Source organism: Cryptomeria japonica, chromosome 9, assembly GCF_030272615.1.
Source record: "Cryptomeria japonica chromosome 9, Sugi_1.0, whole genome shotgun sequence".
NCBI lineage: Eukaryota > Viridiplantae > Streptophyta > Pinopsida > Cupressales > Cupressaceae > Cryptomeria > Cryptomeria japonica.
This window is the reverse complement of record NC_081413.1, coordinates 12,563,789-12,580,772: the sequence shown is the minus strand read 5'-3', so window position 1 is coordinate 12,580,772 and position 16,984 is coordinate 12,563,789. Positions and strand designations below refer to the sequence as shown.

The following is a 16,984-nucleotide window of genomic DNA, read 5'->3' as shown; positions in this document are numbered from 1 at the left end:
GCATACCTTTCAATTATAATATAATTTCTCTTGGCTACCACAAGCTCCCTACTCACAAATGCAACTAGATGGTCTTTCCTTCCTCGAGTGTGTCAATACTATACTTATTACTATATTAGATGCTTTTGTATGCATGTGGAATGGTTGTGTTCAATTAGAAATTTCAATATGAGAGCTTCTATTATCTTATTTAGAGAATATGCTCAAATGATTATTTGGCCATTAGATGTATAAATTGGTAGGATGTTTATATTCAATCTAATAAGACTTTAATTAAAACTATTGTCGTGTTATATTGGCATATAGGGTAAGTACCCTTGGTTGAACCTCAAATCAAGATAAGACATACATTCAAGTAGGGGTGGCATCAATATAATAACTAACCTTTCTCAAAGACAAAACAATGAAGTCCATGCCAACTTACACCCAAGCATCTACAAGATTGATAAATGTTCCTCACACAAATTTCACTAGATAAAGATTAGTCCAATTAGTTACAAAACATACATATTCAATTTAACAAAATTAAATAATAATCAATAGGGCAATTCCATAGTAAAGTTAAATAAACTAACTTCATTAGTAATCACCACCTTAATTGTTTACACACACATTCCAAAATAGATTATCATAATTGGCAAGTCCCCATTCTAGTCCAAAATACAACATGACTAAGAGTGTTTTAGAAATTAGTCTTATAAGAATGTGACATTATTCTTTTTGTTAAAGCCTCTGTTAAATGACCTTTTTACTATTACACCTTCCTTTATCTTTCTTCTTGTACTTTCTCCTATCTCTTTCTCCTTTGATCTTGCCATGAACAACTAATGGATCTTGAATGGAAGTATTTTTATATATTTCAACTCCTCTAAGAGTAGGGCATCTACTACTTCCAACACAAACATAGTTGCGATACTACCAATAATATCACCAAGTTGTCCCATGAGTCCACCAAAGAACATAATAAACTGGTACATTGATCCTCATCATCCATTTTCACACTAATGGATTGCAATTGACTAAAGATGATATTAAATGCATTTATGTGCTTTGTAATTGACCTCATCACCTTTTTGTAAAGAATAAAAATTCTTCCATAGAAAAGGCTTATTGATCAAGGATTTAGTCTAGTAGAAGCTACCCAAATTCTTCCAAATGCTCTCCATGTCTATTTCTCTCACTACATTCAGGCACCAAGTCTACCAAACAAATCCTAATAGGGATTTGGATTTCTCACCCAATATCACCTAGTTTTCATCCTTCATAAATTTAGATTCGTTTCTAGAGGCTACAATCCATAGATCTCAAGCTAGGAGCAAATCTTCATTTTAAGCTTCCAAACCTCAAAACGTGCATTGCTGATTTTTTTTTGGTCCAAGTGTAATGTATTCACCATATTTTTCCCTAAAAAAAGACTCCCTTTATGCATAGCTCCCACTTAAACTAAGATTAGTATAAACAACCATTTCTATATCCAAAGATCTCACAAATTGGCTAAACTCTCATATCAAATGAAAGAAAGCTAGATAAAACTACAAAACAATTTCTTAGTTAATATCAAAAGAAGATAATACAAAAGAAACTCCAATCTAATAGTTTTAGGAAGAATATTCAATATGTAAGGTTCCTTTTATTCATGTGCAACAACTTGCAACCATATATAACTTTATAAAAACAACATGTGACAATATACAATCAGCATGCAATACAAAAAGATCACATATGACGTACTAATTCCAAACAAAAAATCATGTCAAAATCATATACACAATCTTGAAATAAGTTGAACTAATGAAAGATACTTTTTGCATATCATGCATTGACAATAATTTTTTAAAATGTTGTTCCCTAATTTAATTCCACATGCCACATCAAATAGAACACCTTTTTAGAGTTGACCACATAAATAATACAAAATAATTACTTAAATCAATTATTAAATTTTACAAAATTTATGAGATCTAAACTCAAGAGTGGTTGCCATAATAAAGTAAATTGTAATATTTAAGTGCATAAACTAACCAATACTTCTGTAGTTCTTTTGTGGCCAAGCAAGATTTAATGCAACTGAGATAAAAATACACAATATTTTAACATAATAAGAAAATTGTATCCTCGATCCATATTGTTTAAGAGTGGCATGCTCACTTTATAATATTTGTTTTTATCTTTATGTTAAAAAACTATCCATAATCTACATAAAGGAATTTAAACAGAAATAAAAACTAGAGGTAGCAAAACTCATATATTGAAATATGGGATGGACACAAAATGAGAATTATTTTAGCATTTTGTTTTAGTATTCTTTGAACCTCGTGCTTCTCTCCCCTTTTCTTTTTAGTCTTGGTCTGATCTGCAACTGGTCATTTTATGTCTCATATTTCCCTACTATCCTGATGATGGATCACAGAGTAATCTGAAACGTTGATGCAAAAACTAACACACAATCTAATCCAAAAATTCAGCATTGATCAAAATCATAGATTGTGGAAATCTGATATCATTGATATTCTAATAACTCAAAAAATCAGAGATCGACTTGCTTCCAAGTCCAAGAAGAGAACAAAAACAAAAAAGACTCCCAATCAACTCACCCTCATCACGTTGTTAAACAAAAAAACTGACGAATTACTCCACCTCTTTGTTCAAGGAGCACAATCATGAAAATTACATGGGAAGAATCACTATACAAAATTACAAATACACAATTTTTTTCAACTTACATGATTTACAGATGAAGTCATCAAATGACCTCTGTAGACCTTTTGAAAGGTTTATTATACCCTTTGTAAGGTTTGTCAAACTCTTACCAAATATACCCATCAATGTAATCGCCAAATACCTCTACTAGGTGAAGGCTGCCAAATCCTTGGAGCCCTTTGCTTTTGAGCAGGTTTGATGGGTTCTTGTAACTGAATATCCACTTTCACAACATGGTGATCTGAAGTTCCCCTGGATGAGACCACTGCATATGAACCAGGAACAAACTTGTATGGTGCATTATGGGATGCTAAAATGTAATCCACACGTGTTCCGTACTTACAAGTCCCTTGTACTTCTGAAATACACTCAAGTTTCTCTATATTAGAACAATAGGACAAACATGATTGGAAAATGTTTGATAGTGTAAAATGTGAAATACTACCTTGACCCCTTGCAATCACCACAACAGACTCACAGTCTCCTGCAAAATGCCTAGCATCAATATAGCCCTTTGCTTTGAGGAGCTTCATTACTTCACCTTTTGGGGTTGGTTTGCCTTTTTCTTCATTAAACTGCATAATACATTTGAGTTTTGAAAGTTCTGGTTTACATTTATTGTTTGCCAACAAGAAAAATGGAATCTGTCCTACTTTTGAACCCTCAGAATTTCACTTTGGGTTGGGGTTCATGAGACAAACCTTTACAATATCTTCCCAGCGTTCTTCAGAATAATCATTTGTGTCAAGGGAATTCAAGCCTCCAATTAAAATATGTGGAGTGTCCTCTCCACTCACCATTGCCGTTACCTGCTTCATCCTCCACCCCTCGTCTAGGTGGTCCAGCTGAGTGCAATGGATATGCAGTTCCCCAACCAGTGGAACATCAACCACCACTTTCAACACATTTCTGGATTGGGCCAATTGCCAATATTTCAGAACAAAACTTCTTGTTAAGACAATAAAGCACATAATGTACAGTAAATTCATGCTCTAGACGATACTTTCAAAAGCTATTAATTTCGGATCATACTCTTTTGTGAAACAGAAATTTTCAGATCCCAATCCTATTCTGGAATGAAAAGTTAAAAAATCAGCAATACCAATATCCAGTTTTTTTTTCTTGATAATAACCATATGCCGAGAATATAATACCAATATCCAGTTTTTAATCTGTACATATTTTTCAAAAACAAAAACCAAACAACTTTTGAAAATCATGGTTGTGACATATCAACAATACATTGATATCACTACAATGGGAAAACTAATTGTGTTTCAAAACTGAGGCTTTGGATAGATCACTGGTTCCGAATAAGCTATTTGTTTGAAAGTCCAATCCCATGCAGCATGCGTGCAACAGCATCTAGAACTTTATAACTGTATCCCTACAACAAAGAGAATATAGCCATGGCTTGTCTAATAATCTGTTCCACTTTCTTTATGCAGTTCTGAAATTGTTTGATCTTTCTCTTCCTCTTTTAGAAAGCATAGAAAGCGTTTTATATTATAAATCAACATCTATCTTCACAGTTTCAATCTTTTATCATTGTTCTTCACTATCTATAACAAAAATTGCTAACTTAAGTTTATTTTCTTTAATAAGCTTGATGAGTGGATCCACTTTCAAGCAATGGGATAAACTATTCTAGACCAATTGAAGTTCCAAGATCAAATTTAGTTCTAAGGACAAAGAGAATGTCACAAACATTACGATCCAGAGTCACAGTGCTCCATCTTCCAGTTCAATACTCTGCCACATATCCGAGTAGTATTCCTGCATATGTTTTTAAAACCATGTTTGAAAGAGTGATGATATTTTTCAACTCATCCATGCATAATTCGTAAGGCAAGATATTTGAGCATGTTACCTTTCTCTCTGGAAAAGTAGGGAGAAAAGAAAATATGACTTTGTTTTCCTTGGATATTGGCATTATGACAAGAAGATGAATAGTCTTTATTTACTGAATGAGATGCAGTGGTGTGGTTTCTTTTCTCATTTCGGTACATCCTCCAGATAAGAGCTCCTTCCTTTAGCATGTTTTCTGTGAGGAAATATGTAATCTTAATTCAGGTGCGTGATCTCCATCTGTGATAGTTTTGTACAGTAATTATAAGCAAAGCTTTTCACTGACAAGTCTTAAATTTTGCTATGCAAAGGGTTATCCAGGGGTCAATTACCCTTGAATTTGTCTCAAAAGTTGGACCGTTTAGTGGAGCTTGATAGGGCTGTGTAAAGGCCTTGTTTTGATCTTCTTCTGGTTTGAATATATTTTTACCCTTCTTTTAATTCTAAAGAAACTATTCTGTTAAAATTTCTCTCAGGATTCGACTCTACAATTCAATTGACAAAATCAGTTTACAAGACAATTGTGAAAACCAGTTTTGAATGCTAATATTGTTTCTCTCTCTAAAAATATGGCATGGGATGTTACATGTTCTACTATATCTTCTGTTTACCACAGTTTCCTGAGTATGGAATATCTTGTTTGTACAAGCAAAAGCATAGTTGATGCTATTAAATACGAGAACCATGGATCCATTTAAGTACTTTTCTTTTTGTTAGGTCTTCTTAAAGGGAAACGAAGTAAGGAAATTGGAATGAAGTAATTTATGCTATTTTAGTAGCTGAATCTTTGAAACTCGTTATTTGTTGTTTGTCTTTGTGGATTTTGGAACGGCTTAATTCCTTTTTGTCAACTACTGAAATTGTATTTAATGGGAAAAAGCTTGTGATTTGGAGAAAGTACCAAAAAGAGAAAGGAAACACAACATCATATCTCATTAAGAAAAACAACTTTTTGTTTTATTTTCATTGAAAAAGCCAATAGTCAAGGAAAACGAGTCTTATTATTTCTTAACTTTGAATTTTTCCAGGGAGATGAGTGAAGCAAACATAAGAATAGTTCAGTCCTGAATGTGGGATTGGAAGGACTTGAAAACTTGGGTTTTGAAGATTCTCACACATTAATTTAAGAAAAAAAATTAACTATTAAGAAATATCTTTTGTCATTTGTTTCTTATTTTGATGATAGATCACAAAGTATGATTAGGAATATTGATGTAAAATCAAACAGTTTTTTCCAGAACCTCCTCAACTGTATCAAGGAATGCTCAAACACAAGGCATAACTTAATTGAAAACTTGTTAGTAGTTTTAAAAAAAACCTCCGATGAAAAATCTATAATTTTTTTCCTTGGTCTTTTCCCTGTCCTATTACTACTATTGGAAACTTGATGTAGGCGTACAAGAAGGGATTTGGAGATGAATCTGTGGGCTAAGAATTTGACAAGTGGATACAAACGATAGGGTAGTATGGTATCTAAGGTCAAAAAATTATAATGGCGGATTGATGATATGATCAGATAAAAGTTCACCGTTTCAGAATATATGTTGACCATCTAGGCAGACAAAATGTTAGTATTATGTTGACCATGAAAACTAGTGTGTTTTTCAATCGAACTGTTCAGGTACAATCAAAAGTTGTTGATAGGTGAGAGATCTATTGTGTAGAATATAGGCTAGCAAGGCTCGTAGAAGATTAAACAGACAAAAAAATAAATTCAGTTCAGTAGTACTTTAATGTTATTTGATATAACTAAAGAAAGATTTGAGCTTGGTGCTAATTATCTTCAAGGACAGACCTGCTTGAATACACAACACAAATTAAATGTGCTCGTGAGGATGCACATCTTATGGTCATGTAGTTCCAAGACAGTAATTAGAAAATTCAAAAACCGATTTGCTGCAAGATTTGAATTATGACAACCCTAGTGGATCGAAATCCACTTGGTTTTATTCTTTAGGTAAAACATGAAGAAAGACATGAAGCTTCTGGACACAAAATGAATGTAGATGCCTATAGGGATCACAAAGTGTCAAACAATGAAATGTAAGGAATCCAGGTGTTCACTTCTTGTAGACGCATGATGTTCTAACTTTCAATAGAAAAATATCACATTAGTGTAGGATTCTGAAGTTCCTATGGGGTAAAAGGCACAATAAACTCTAATAAGAGGATTTGTCAAATCACTCAGCGTAAAGGGGAAAGCTCATTCCAAATGTAGGCATGATCAGTCATTAGTGTGGAAGTGAAATTAATGAAAAAGAATATTTCTATTCACATGAAATGGTCATAATGTATTATTATGTGAAAACTTTAGTGTCTAAGCATTGGCTTAGGATTATTGTTATGGTCTGATGGCATTGAAATGATGAGTGTAATATAATTAATATCACGATAGAGCATATTTTGCTGGATTATGAGGAGTATATTGACTTGGAGAGATAAGATGGGACCCTATAAAATATTGGCATGAAAGAAAAACATGTCGAGCAGAGGTGGTAAGGAAGCCACAAAGAGGCATCAAAGCAGCAAGTCCTAGTCTATTCCTAGAGCTAAATTTATTGCTGGGTAACTAAACCAAAAAGGATCAAGATGAAGTAAGGAACAAAACATGATGTTTTCATTCAAAGTTTGAAAATATACAAAACCCCTGCTATTTTTTGATTGACAAAATTGTTTCCCAACAATAAAAAGGACCAGCCAAAGGAAAAGAAAAGGAAATGATTTAAGAATGTAAAGGTAAGAAGACTAATTTTGTCTCATCAATGCATGGATCCCATGTTCACTTTGCAATATTGCTGTTCATACTGAAAACAAATTTTGAAAGTTGCATTCCGAGTTGCACATAAAAAATAAGCCCATGGAGAAGTACAAAAAGTTTGTGGCTACCATTCATGAAGAGTTGGAAATAGAGGTAGCTTGTATATTGATGAGAAAGTTGGATGCATAACTACAAGGACTGTCATGAATGAACAAGAACTGTCACGAGTCAATTAACCAACTATTCACTCTAAAACTTCCATTAAAGAGAACAAGTGTACATACACTTGTAGATCCTAGTTCGCAATACAATTAAATTTCAGTGAAGATGGTTATAAATCTTGGTTTGAAGGCAGTGTTACAAGACTCTGCGAGTCTTGGCAAGACTTGCAGAGTCCAGAGGTGGGTCACCCTTGCCAAGGCCCATGGCCTTTGGACTCGGACTCGGTCGAGTCTGGCCGAGTTTTGGCAGACTCGCCGAGTCCCATGGGTCAGACTCTGCCACACAGGCAAAAAATAATAAGTTAAAAATAAATAAAATGACATTAGTTTTAAATGAAAAAAAGGGTTAATATGTTTTTGTTCCCCAACCTAAAAAGTCATTTTTGTTGTTTGCAAACACATCTCCTATCACTTTAGATGAGGTTGATACACAGGGAAAGTGGAACACTGAGCTTGATGATCTTGTCTTCAGTGATGAAGACTTAGAGTGGGTTGATCAGGTGGATCGAGAGGCAGAGGTAGTGGCGATGGCAGAGGAGGAGGCTAGAGCACAAGGAGACCCATTGGAGGACCTTGAGGATGATGTGGATGAGGATATGGATGTCATTGAGCATGAGCGTGAGCCTCAAACATAGGCAAAAATCATGGCTACAGAATGTTCCACGACCTATCTTAGGCGCACACGTAGGACAGTTGCAGGGTCAACTGATATTGGCTCCTCTGAGCCTTAGACTTCTAGGCTCTAGCTTTTATGTTGAACTTGATATATGTTTTGAACTTTTGATGACATGGATTTCATATTCCATGAATTTTGTAGACATTTGACACTATCTATATTTCTAATGTGTTATTTAGTTTAGCTTATTTCCTTTAGTGCAAGCCTAAAATTTGTCTTTATACTTATGTGATCAATGTAAACTTGTGTATGTGCTTCTATTTGATGAGATTATTGTGTCTTTAATGTTTATTTATTAAAAAATGCATGAAAGAAGTTTAAAATCGTTAAAAATCTTTGAATTTCTTGGGTTTTTCAATTTGCTGAGTCTCGGCCAAGTTTGGGCATTGAGTCTAAGTAAAAAATCAGCTTGCCGAGTTCGAGGTGAGTCCGAGGCTTGTAACTATGTGCAGTGTTACAAGACTCGCAAAGTCCAGAGGTGGGTTTCCCTTGCCGAGGCCCATGGCCTTTGGACTCGGAGTTTGGCCAAGTTTTGGCAGACTTGCCGAGTCTGTCAAACTCGGTAGACTCACCGAGTCCCATGGGTCAGACTCTGTTGCACAGGCAGAAAATAATAAGTTTAAAAAAAATAAAATGACATTAGTTTTAAATGAAAAAAAGGGTTAATATATTTTTGTTCCCCACTCTAAAGTCATTTTTGTTGTTTGCAAACACATCTCCTACCACTTTAGATGAGGTTGATCCACAGGGAGAGTGGAACACTGAGCTTGATGATCCTGTCTTTAGTGATGAAGACTTAGAGTGGGTTGATCAGGTGGATCGAGAGGTAGAGGCAGTGGCGATGGTAGAGGAGGAGGCTAGAGCATGAGGAGACCCATTGGAGGACCTCGAGGATGATGTGGATGAGGATATGGATGTCACTGGGCATGAGCCTGAGCCTCAGACATAGGAAGAGATCATGGCTACAAAAGGTTCCACGACCTATCTTAGGCGCACACGTAGGACAATTGCAGGATCGACTGATATTGGCTCCTGAGGATATGGATGTCACTGGGCATGAGCCCGAGCCTCAGACACATGAAGAGATCATGGCTACAAAAGGTTCCACGACCTATCTTAGGCGCATATGTAGGACAATTGCAGGATCGATTGATATTGGCTCCTCTAAGCCTTAGACTTCCAGGCTCTAGCTTTTATGTTGAACTTGATATATGTTTTGAACTTTTGATGACATGGATTTCATATTCCATGAATTTTGTAGACATTTGACACTATCTATATTTCTAATGTGTTATTTAGTTTAGCTTATTTCCTTTAGCGCAAGCCTAAAATTTGCATTTATACTTATGTGATCAATGTAAACTTGTGTATGTGCTTCTATTTGATGAGATTATTGTGTCTTTAATGTTTATTTATTAAAAAATGCATGAAAGAAGTTTAAAATCGTTAAAAATCTTTGAATTTCTTGGGTTTTTCAATTTGTTGAGTCTCGGCCGACTCTGGGCACCAAGTCCAGGTCCGAGTCAAAAATCAGCTTGCCGAATCCGAGGCTTGTAACTATGTTTGAAGGCTTCTGACTGCCCTCAACCTTACATTTTGGATTGGGTAAATAAGGTTGTTGAAAGTCAAGTAAAGAAGAGCTACAAATTCTAGTTTGCTATTAATGCTCAAAGTGTAGATGAAGTAGAGGCGGTTATGATTTCAATTGATGCATTAGCATTGTGGGTTGCAGTCCACATTTGTATGTGAGAGATGCCATATTCATGAAGAGGGCTAAAAAGTATTGGTGGGTCAAAGATGGAGTCAAATACATTACCAAAGAACACCAAACCAAAGCAAGAATTGCCAAGGGTAAATTCCAATTAAGTACTCAAGCTAATTCAAGAGACCAAACAATTTTCTTTATTGTTTTTGAAACATAAGCAAGATAATGGTATTGGGGCTTCTTTCATGTCTCATACTAGAAAGAATAACAAGGAGATAGACGGGTTGTTGTAATTGTTCAAGGAGGTTTTTCAAGAGCCTAAGGTCCTGCCTCCTTAAAAAGAGGTAGAGCATGAGATTCATTTGCTTCTTGAACCTCGTCTACCCAACATAGGACTGTAGATGCAGTCCTTAATCGAGCAATGAGGTTAAAGACAACTCCAAGAGTTATTGAGGAAGAATTAATTCTTCCAAAGTATTCCGTGTGGATGGTAAGAACGAGGGATGGATCTTTAAGAATGTGCATACATTATTGAGATCTCAACAAGACCACAGTAAAGAATAGTTATCCACTTCCACAAATAGATGAATTCTTGGATCAAATATAAGATACAAAATATTTCACCAAATTGAATCTAAAATTAGCGTACCATCAAGCACAAATCAAGGAGGGCGATACATGGAATATTTTCAAGACCAAGGGCGGGCTATAAGTATGGTAATTATTCCTTTTGATTTATGTAATGCATAGGCCACATTTCTGCATTTGATAAATGTTCTTGATAGGGTTCATATATACACGTCATACTGTATCTAAAATAAATTCTCATTTTTAGTGCAATATGGGAGGAACGTTAAGTACATTTATGACAATTTTTTGAAGTCTTGAAAGAAAAAAAATTCTTATGCAATTTGAAGAACAATGAATTTTCCAAAGAATCATTGACAATTTGACATATTTAGGTCACGTGGTTGGAGGTGGTGAATCGAGAGAGGATCCTACAAAGATAGAGACTATCAAGAATTGGCCCACACCAAAGAGAGTCATTTAGACAAGGGGTTTTGTTGGTGTCACTTAGTATATGCTTCAGTTCATTCTTGTTTTCTCTTCTATAGCTGCTGCTTTACACTCAATTGCAACATCGGGTAACAATTTACATTGGGTAAGATGCATGAATGTGTTTGATGCATTGAAGAACAAGATTTGTAATGCTGCAATGTTAGCCTTTCCTAATTTGTAGTTGTTCTTTGAGGTTGAGACCAACTGTAGTGAGTGTGCTATGGGTATTGTCTTAAGGTGGAAAACCCATTTGCTATCAATCAAAGGTATTTATTTAAGTGGTAGCAGTGATTTAGGGTGTTAAAAAATGGAGACATTACCTACTTGTGAGAGAGACTATAGGGTACATGGACAAAAAACCTTTACAATATTTTTACACTCAAAATATTTGAAACAAGTTTGACATTATAAGTGGATGTTTTTTCTATAATAATTCCATTTGGTGATCAGGTATAAGAAACAAAGTATAAATGTAGTCGCATATATGTTTTCTAGCATCCGATTTCAAAGCCTGTATCAGATCTTGCTATGATTTTGTAGTTAAAGCTTTTTACAAGAGAAGCCTATGGACAAGAATATGCACAAGACTCAAATTTGGGGGAGATAGTTTGTTGGTAAGTTTTGGTGCATTTAGTGGGAGAGACTTAACACCAAGCTCCAAATTAGTACTGCCTTCCATCCCAAATAGATAGGCAAATGGAGAAGGTAAATATGATCCTAATGCAGCTCAAAATAGGCTAGAACAGCAGGTTTCCAAAGGCTTGGTATGAGTTTTTGCATTGAATTTAGCATTCATACAACAAAGCAATCCATTCCTCTACAAGAAAGCCATAGTTTGAAGTATGTTTGAGTTATGCACCTACTAGTTCCCCATGTTGTACTTGATTAGTAAATTGAAAACAGCAAAGTTCATAAATTGAGAGGATTCATCAATTCCAATTGAAGTTGAGAACACAACTACAAAAGACTCAGTTGAAATACAAGGAGAGACATGATCAAGATTGTGTGGAGCATAATCTCAAGGTAGAAAACAAATTACGTTTGTCCCTAGGGAAAGAATAATTGCAAGGATAAGCCAAAACAACTAAACCTCTAAGGCATGGGCCTTTCACCATCTTAGTGGTAGTTATGGAGAACGTGTCCATATTGGACCAACCTTTCATGAAACTCCATTTGTCGATCAATTGTGAATACCTTCAATTGTATAAACCGTCCACCTTGGATGAAGAAGAAAAAGATCCAGTTTTACCATTATTGGAAGAAATAGTATATAACAAGAAAGCTATAATTCTCAAAGTTATGGTCATGCTACACTGAAAATAAAAGACTAGTAGGAAATTCCAAAAGTCTTGGCAAGTGGGACTGAAAAAAGACGAACAATCAATCAAGTCCAATAAAATTCCAAGGTGGGGAAAATGCTTCCTCACTTGACATCTTACTAATCTCTTAGAAAGGAAGAAAGGTACGTGGAAATGCTTCCTAAACTAATTTTAGAGGAGAGTTGCTAATCTTAGAGGAGAGTTGTGAATATTTTTGATCTTTACAATAACAAAAAGGAAAAACATATATAAAACATTAACAAAATTATACTGTTACATAGGTGTACATGGTGAAAACCCATTTAGGAGAAAAAAACCCACTCCAAAACATGAACTAGTTGTGTTATCACTAACAAAAGTTAAAATACAATCTCAAGGACATGCCTTACAAGAGTATCACAAACATACAACTTTGGAGAGATTTTATCAGCATAACAATGATTGCAAATTGATTATCCATACCTCCATCTCAAGCATCCCAATAAATAGAACTAATACACAAAAAAAATCAAAGGGTAGTTACATAACCATGAACTAAAATCACCCAAAAATGTGGTACCAAATAAAACCAACACCGAAATCCCACAATGAGTTCACAAGCTAAAAATAGCACATTCCTTCCATCTGTCATAGGCACATCATAATTGACTCCCCAACTCAGGTGTTCCATTTGGTTTCATTATCTTTATTTGATGATGCTTTATGATGTATCTTAATACATGCCATAAGTTGGTCAATAAATGTAACTCCCTCTTACAACTTTTTCTATCCTATATGTTTTCACATTTCCAATGTGGGAAATCCAACTTTTGGAGGCCATAACTTTTGATTTAGGAGGTCATTAGGGCCCTTATTTTGAATTGTAGAGCTTGAAAAAATATAGGCAACAGGAATTTTGGAAGCAATTTCAAACAACTGGAATTTTTATTGTGCCTAAAAATGAAATCTATAACCTAGAAATTGAGTTTTTATGATTTTAAGTCTGAAAACTTTTTTCTGCATTATTTATATATTTGAGACACCTTTTCCTAACTCTCTTTTGGGACCAAAAGCCTCTCTATGAAGAGAGGTATGATAAAAAAAATTCAAGATGAACTAAGGCACAGGATGTGGTACATGAATTTGCCGCCTAGCAAGAGTGGTGAAGACATCTGAATACCATGGCAAATGCTCTATCTACTATAGTAAATGACTGCCTACTGTGAATAACGTTTGATATACCACAGTATATGACAGAATTGTGGAGCAGAGGGAATACTGTGGGAAGTGGCAAAAACACCATGGTGCAAGCAACAGTTGGGGACATGAACAATCTCAGATCTTGACACTTTATTGTTTATCTGGGTGACTTTCAATGCATAGGAGGACCATACCACAAATTGAAAAGGAAATTTGAAGTTCTTTTGAAACTCTTGAAATTTTTGAGAAGTATTTTAACACCATTGAAGCACAAGGAAAGTCAGCTTCAATTCACCGAGAACCAGACAGAGTAAAAAGCAGTTCGAAGTTCTAAACACCCCTCTTAGTATTTGTTTTAAATTAATACAAATAGTTAATTATGTTATTGGCAGTTACCAAGCAGTTTTTTCCTCCATTAGTGGGATTTTTCAGTAAGGCTATATTTTCCAACGTGTTTGTGTTATTGGCAGTTACCAAGCAGTTTTTTCCTCCATTAGTGGTACTTTTCAGTAAGGCTATATTTTCCAACGTGTTTGTGTTGATGAATGCTTTTCTAGTTGAAGCCAACTTAATCACATAGTTTCCGAAGGAGTAGGAACAGTTCTAAATCAGAGCATAACAATATTTGGTGATCTATAATTCACAAAGCACAGTTTTGTTGGCATAAATGGATCAGGTACTGTTAAGAGCATAGATAATGCATATGTGTTATACCTATTTGATTTCTATATAGATAAAAATGCACCTAAACTTTATGGGATTGAGCACCTAAGACCATTTAGGTAAAGCAAAAGCATTTGATTTCCGAAATGATACAACTGAACTTCGAAATTTTTTAACCAAACAAGATTAGAGCTCTATATTCTTCAATGCTCCACGAACTATAACACACTGGTTTACTAATGGTTTTCATAGAATTGCGTATAATTTTCTCACAGCTGATGAGATTCATGATTCCAACAGAATAAAATGAGTAAGATAAAAACAGACGCAATTTTCTTCACAAGATAGAAATAATTACTTGAGGCAAAATTGACAAATTACACACTAATTAATCTGGGGTTTTCTATCTACTCTTATCCTTCACAGTGCGTAGTAGCCTAGGTGTTAGGTGCTTTATGGTTTTGTTGTATATATTCTGTTTGGCCTCCAGTCAAACATTGATTGTATTTTTGAGCCCTAATCTTGAAAACAATTTGGAGAAGTGTTTAACTGCTTATTTGTAACATAGTTCTTGAGCAGAGGTAATGAGCATGAGCATGGCCTGTTTTGGATTCACGATGCACCTATCTGGACAATTATCAAATATTGAGATCGACAAATATGTTGACAAAAATATCCGACTCATCAATGCTTGAGAAAGATTCAGACTTATCATCATGCTTCATTCTGAAAAGTACAATCATTCTTCTGGTTTAATTTTCAATGAGGAACCCATTATCGAAGAGGAAAGGAGAAAAAGGAAAGAGAAGTTTTGTGTAATTGCAGAAGATGAAATATGACAAAATTCAATATCATCTCAAAACAGAACATGTACCTGAAATCCGAGTCATCAACAATTTTTTGAACATTCCATCTCTTTATAGGCCACTTGGAAAGAATAGCATTCCCATATTGAGGAGCCCAACTTTCTGCAAATACATACTTCATCCCCAAAGCCTCTGCCAATTCTGACAATGGTTTCATTCCCTTCTCCTCCTCTGCCTTAACCTCTTGAAGAGCCACCAAATCAGCATCCACCTCTTTCAAAACTTCCAAAATATTTCTGTTCCTGTTTGAAGTTTCATAAGGTCTAGGACTACTCACTTCATAGATTTCCCTTGAACTAGAAATGGAATGCCTGGCAGGGTAAGGAAAATCAACAAGGCTTGTAACAGAGCTCAGGTGGGTTTTCAAATCTTCCACCGAATTTGATCTCCTAATCATTCCATGGTGGCTGCTACTTGGATCCTGAGAGACAACAGACCTCGAATGCCTCAAACGACTCAATGAAATTTCATTTTCAGGAAGGTTTATAGTCACCCTTAATCTGGATTTAGAACCAGAAACTTCACCATACTTCAACTTTTTCATTGGGTACAGCACAGAATCGTCCGCAGTGACTTTTGAGCCAGGGAACTGCTTCAAAATACTCCTTGGCTCCTTAGTTGAAGAAGACCCAATTACTGTCTTTCCTTTTGCATCTAGTTTATCTGAATATTGATAACGCTCACCACTCGCATCCTTCAACGTAGACTGTTCTGCAATGGTTCTTGGAAGTGCAGGAGCCATGGAGAACAGAGCTGTATTAAAAGTTGCAAGCCTAATTGTTCTTGTTTTTACTTCTGGATTAGGCCTTGAATTTTCTTGATCATAGGTCCCCTGTTTTCTGTTCTTGTTGCCCATTCTGACCATATTTTTGGGTCTTTTGCTTCTCTTCCTCCTTGAATTTCTTGTTTGGCAACTCATGCACAATTTGTTCAAATTCCGATATATACATGTGAACATGACACTCCCCTAGCTTCACCCAATTAAAAACAAAACGCAAGGCCAATCAATATCAACCTCTGTATTTTATCCTAATGCATTGATAAATACGCTGGAATCAATTTGCCGGACAGAACAAAATCTACTGAAATAATTGCAGCTTTCACTCTAGAATACAGTACAATTTTTTGGGTCGTATTCAAACAAACTATAAACGACACCCAAGTAATGCAAAACTTATAACATGACTTTGCCTCCCCCCAAAATTTAGCTCTCAGTTGGCCCCCCTGTTATGGGTTGTTTTAACTTGTTAAAGAAGAGAAACAAACTTAAAGTTAATTTCAGCGGGAATTCTTCTTCTTGTACTTTGTGTTCTGAATTTCAGAGGCGAATTGTTCTTGTTGTTGTTTATGTCTGCAGAGATTTGCAGTTATGAATAAGAACTTCGGGATCTCTAACTGCTCCCATTGTAATGGACCCGCAATGCTGTCACCATTTAATCAATGAATCTTTTGATCCATTGTATGACGTTTTGTCACGTTTTCAATTTCACTTTTGTCAAATTCTGATGTTTAAATTTAAAAACTCTGTCTTTGAAAGTGTTCTGAAATATAAACAGCTAAACAATCGAAAAGATCTCCTTTCTCTCTGGTTGGTGAAGCAGTTGAGTTCTAGGTGGATTCTTATGGATGTAGTTACTTGTATTCTTTCACAATCCAATTTGTTTTCTAATATGAATGTTGATGTCAGTTGAAAACAATATAATATGAATGAAGTATTTAGTATGAAATGTTACCATCAGTTATAAAATATTAAATGAATTGAATTTTTTTGGAGTAGTTGTTAGCTGGGAGCAGAGTATTAATGTCCAATGAGAGATTTTATAATATGTTTGGTTTAATAAACTCCGTCAAGAAGACTTCCTCATCTGACCTTTGTTTTTTAATAAACTCCGTAAAATTTGCAGTATGTTTTTTAATTGTTGAAGTTTTTAGTATTTGATGACGATATAATACTTTGTAAATTGTGTTGTGGTAATGACAATTTTAATTC

The 16,984-nt window shown here is 35.1% G+C and overlaps 1 protein-coding gene across 2 annotated transcripts; it reads right to left on the bottom strand.

Moving 5' to 3' along the window:
* Window positions 1-2,449: 2,449 nt before the first annotated feature.
* Window positions 2,450-16,621, bottom strand: LOC131077163 (uncharacterized). Of its 2 annotated transcripts, XM_058014601.2 has the most exons (4): window positions 15,003-16,619; window positions 3,402-3,609; window positions 3,146-3,275; window positions 2,450-3,058 (listed from the first exon to the last, which is right to left on the bottom strand). In XM_058014601.2, the coding sequence occupies exons 1-4, from the start codon at window positions 15,950-15,952 to the stop codon at window positions 2,823-2,825; spliced, it is 1,524 nt and encodes a 507-aa protein (XP_057870584.1). In that variant the 5' UTR covers window positions 15,953-16,619; the 3' UTR covers window positions 2,450-2,822. The 2 variants fall into 2 exon arrangements, with proteins under 2 accessions (XP_057870584.1, XP_057870583.1); XM_058014600.2 differs by having other exon boundaries at window positions 2,450-3,275; window positions 15,003-16,621.
* Window positions 16,622-16,984: the final 363 nt, after the last annotated feature.

Bases quoted from the DNA above. Each gene is read 5' to 3' on its own strand.
- LOC131077163 (XM_058014600.2), bottom strand. From the start codon at position 15,952: ATGTTCACATGTATATATCGGAATTTGAACAAATTGTGCATGAGTTGC. The intron at 3,610-15,002 runs GTACATGTTCTG...GGCCCAATCCAG, and splicing joins GTTGATGACTCGGATTTCAG to AAATGTGTTGAAAGTGGTGG. The intron at 3,276-3,401 runs GTTTGTCTCATG...TGTATTATGCAG, and splicing joins GCTGGGAAGATATTGTAAAG to TTTAATGAAGAAAAAGGCAA.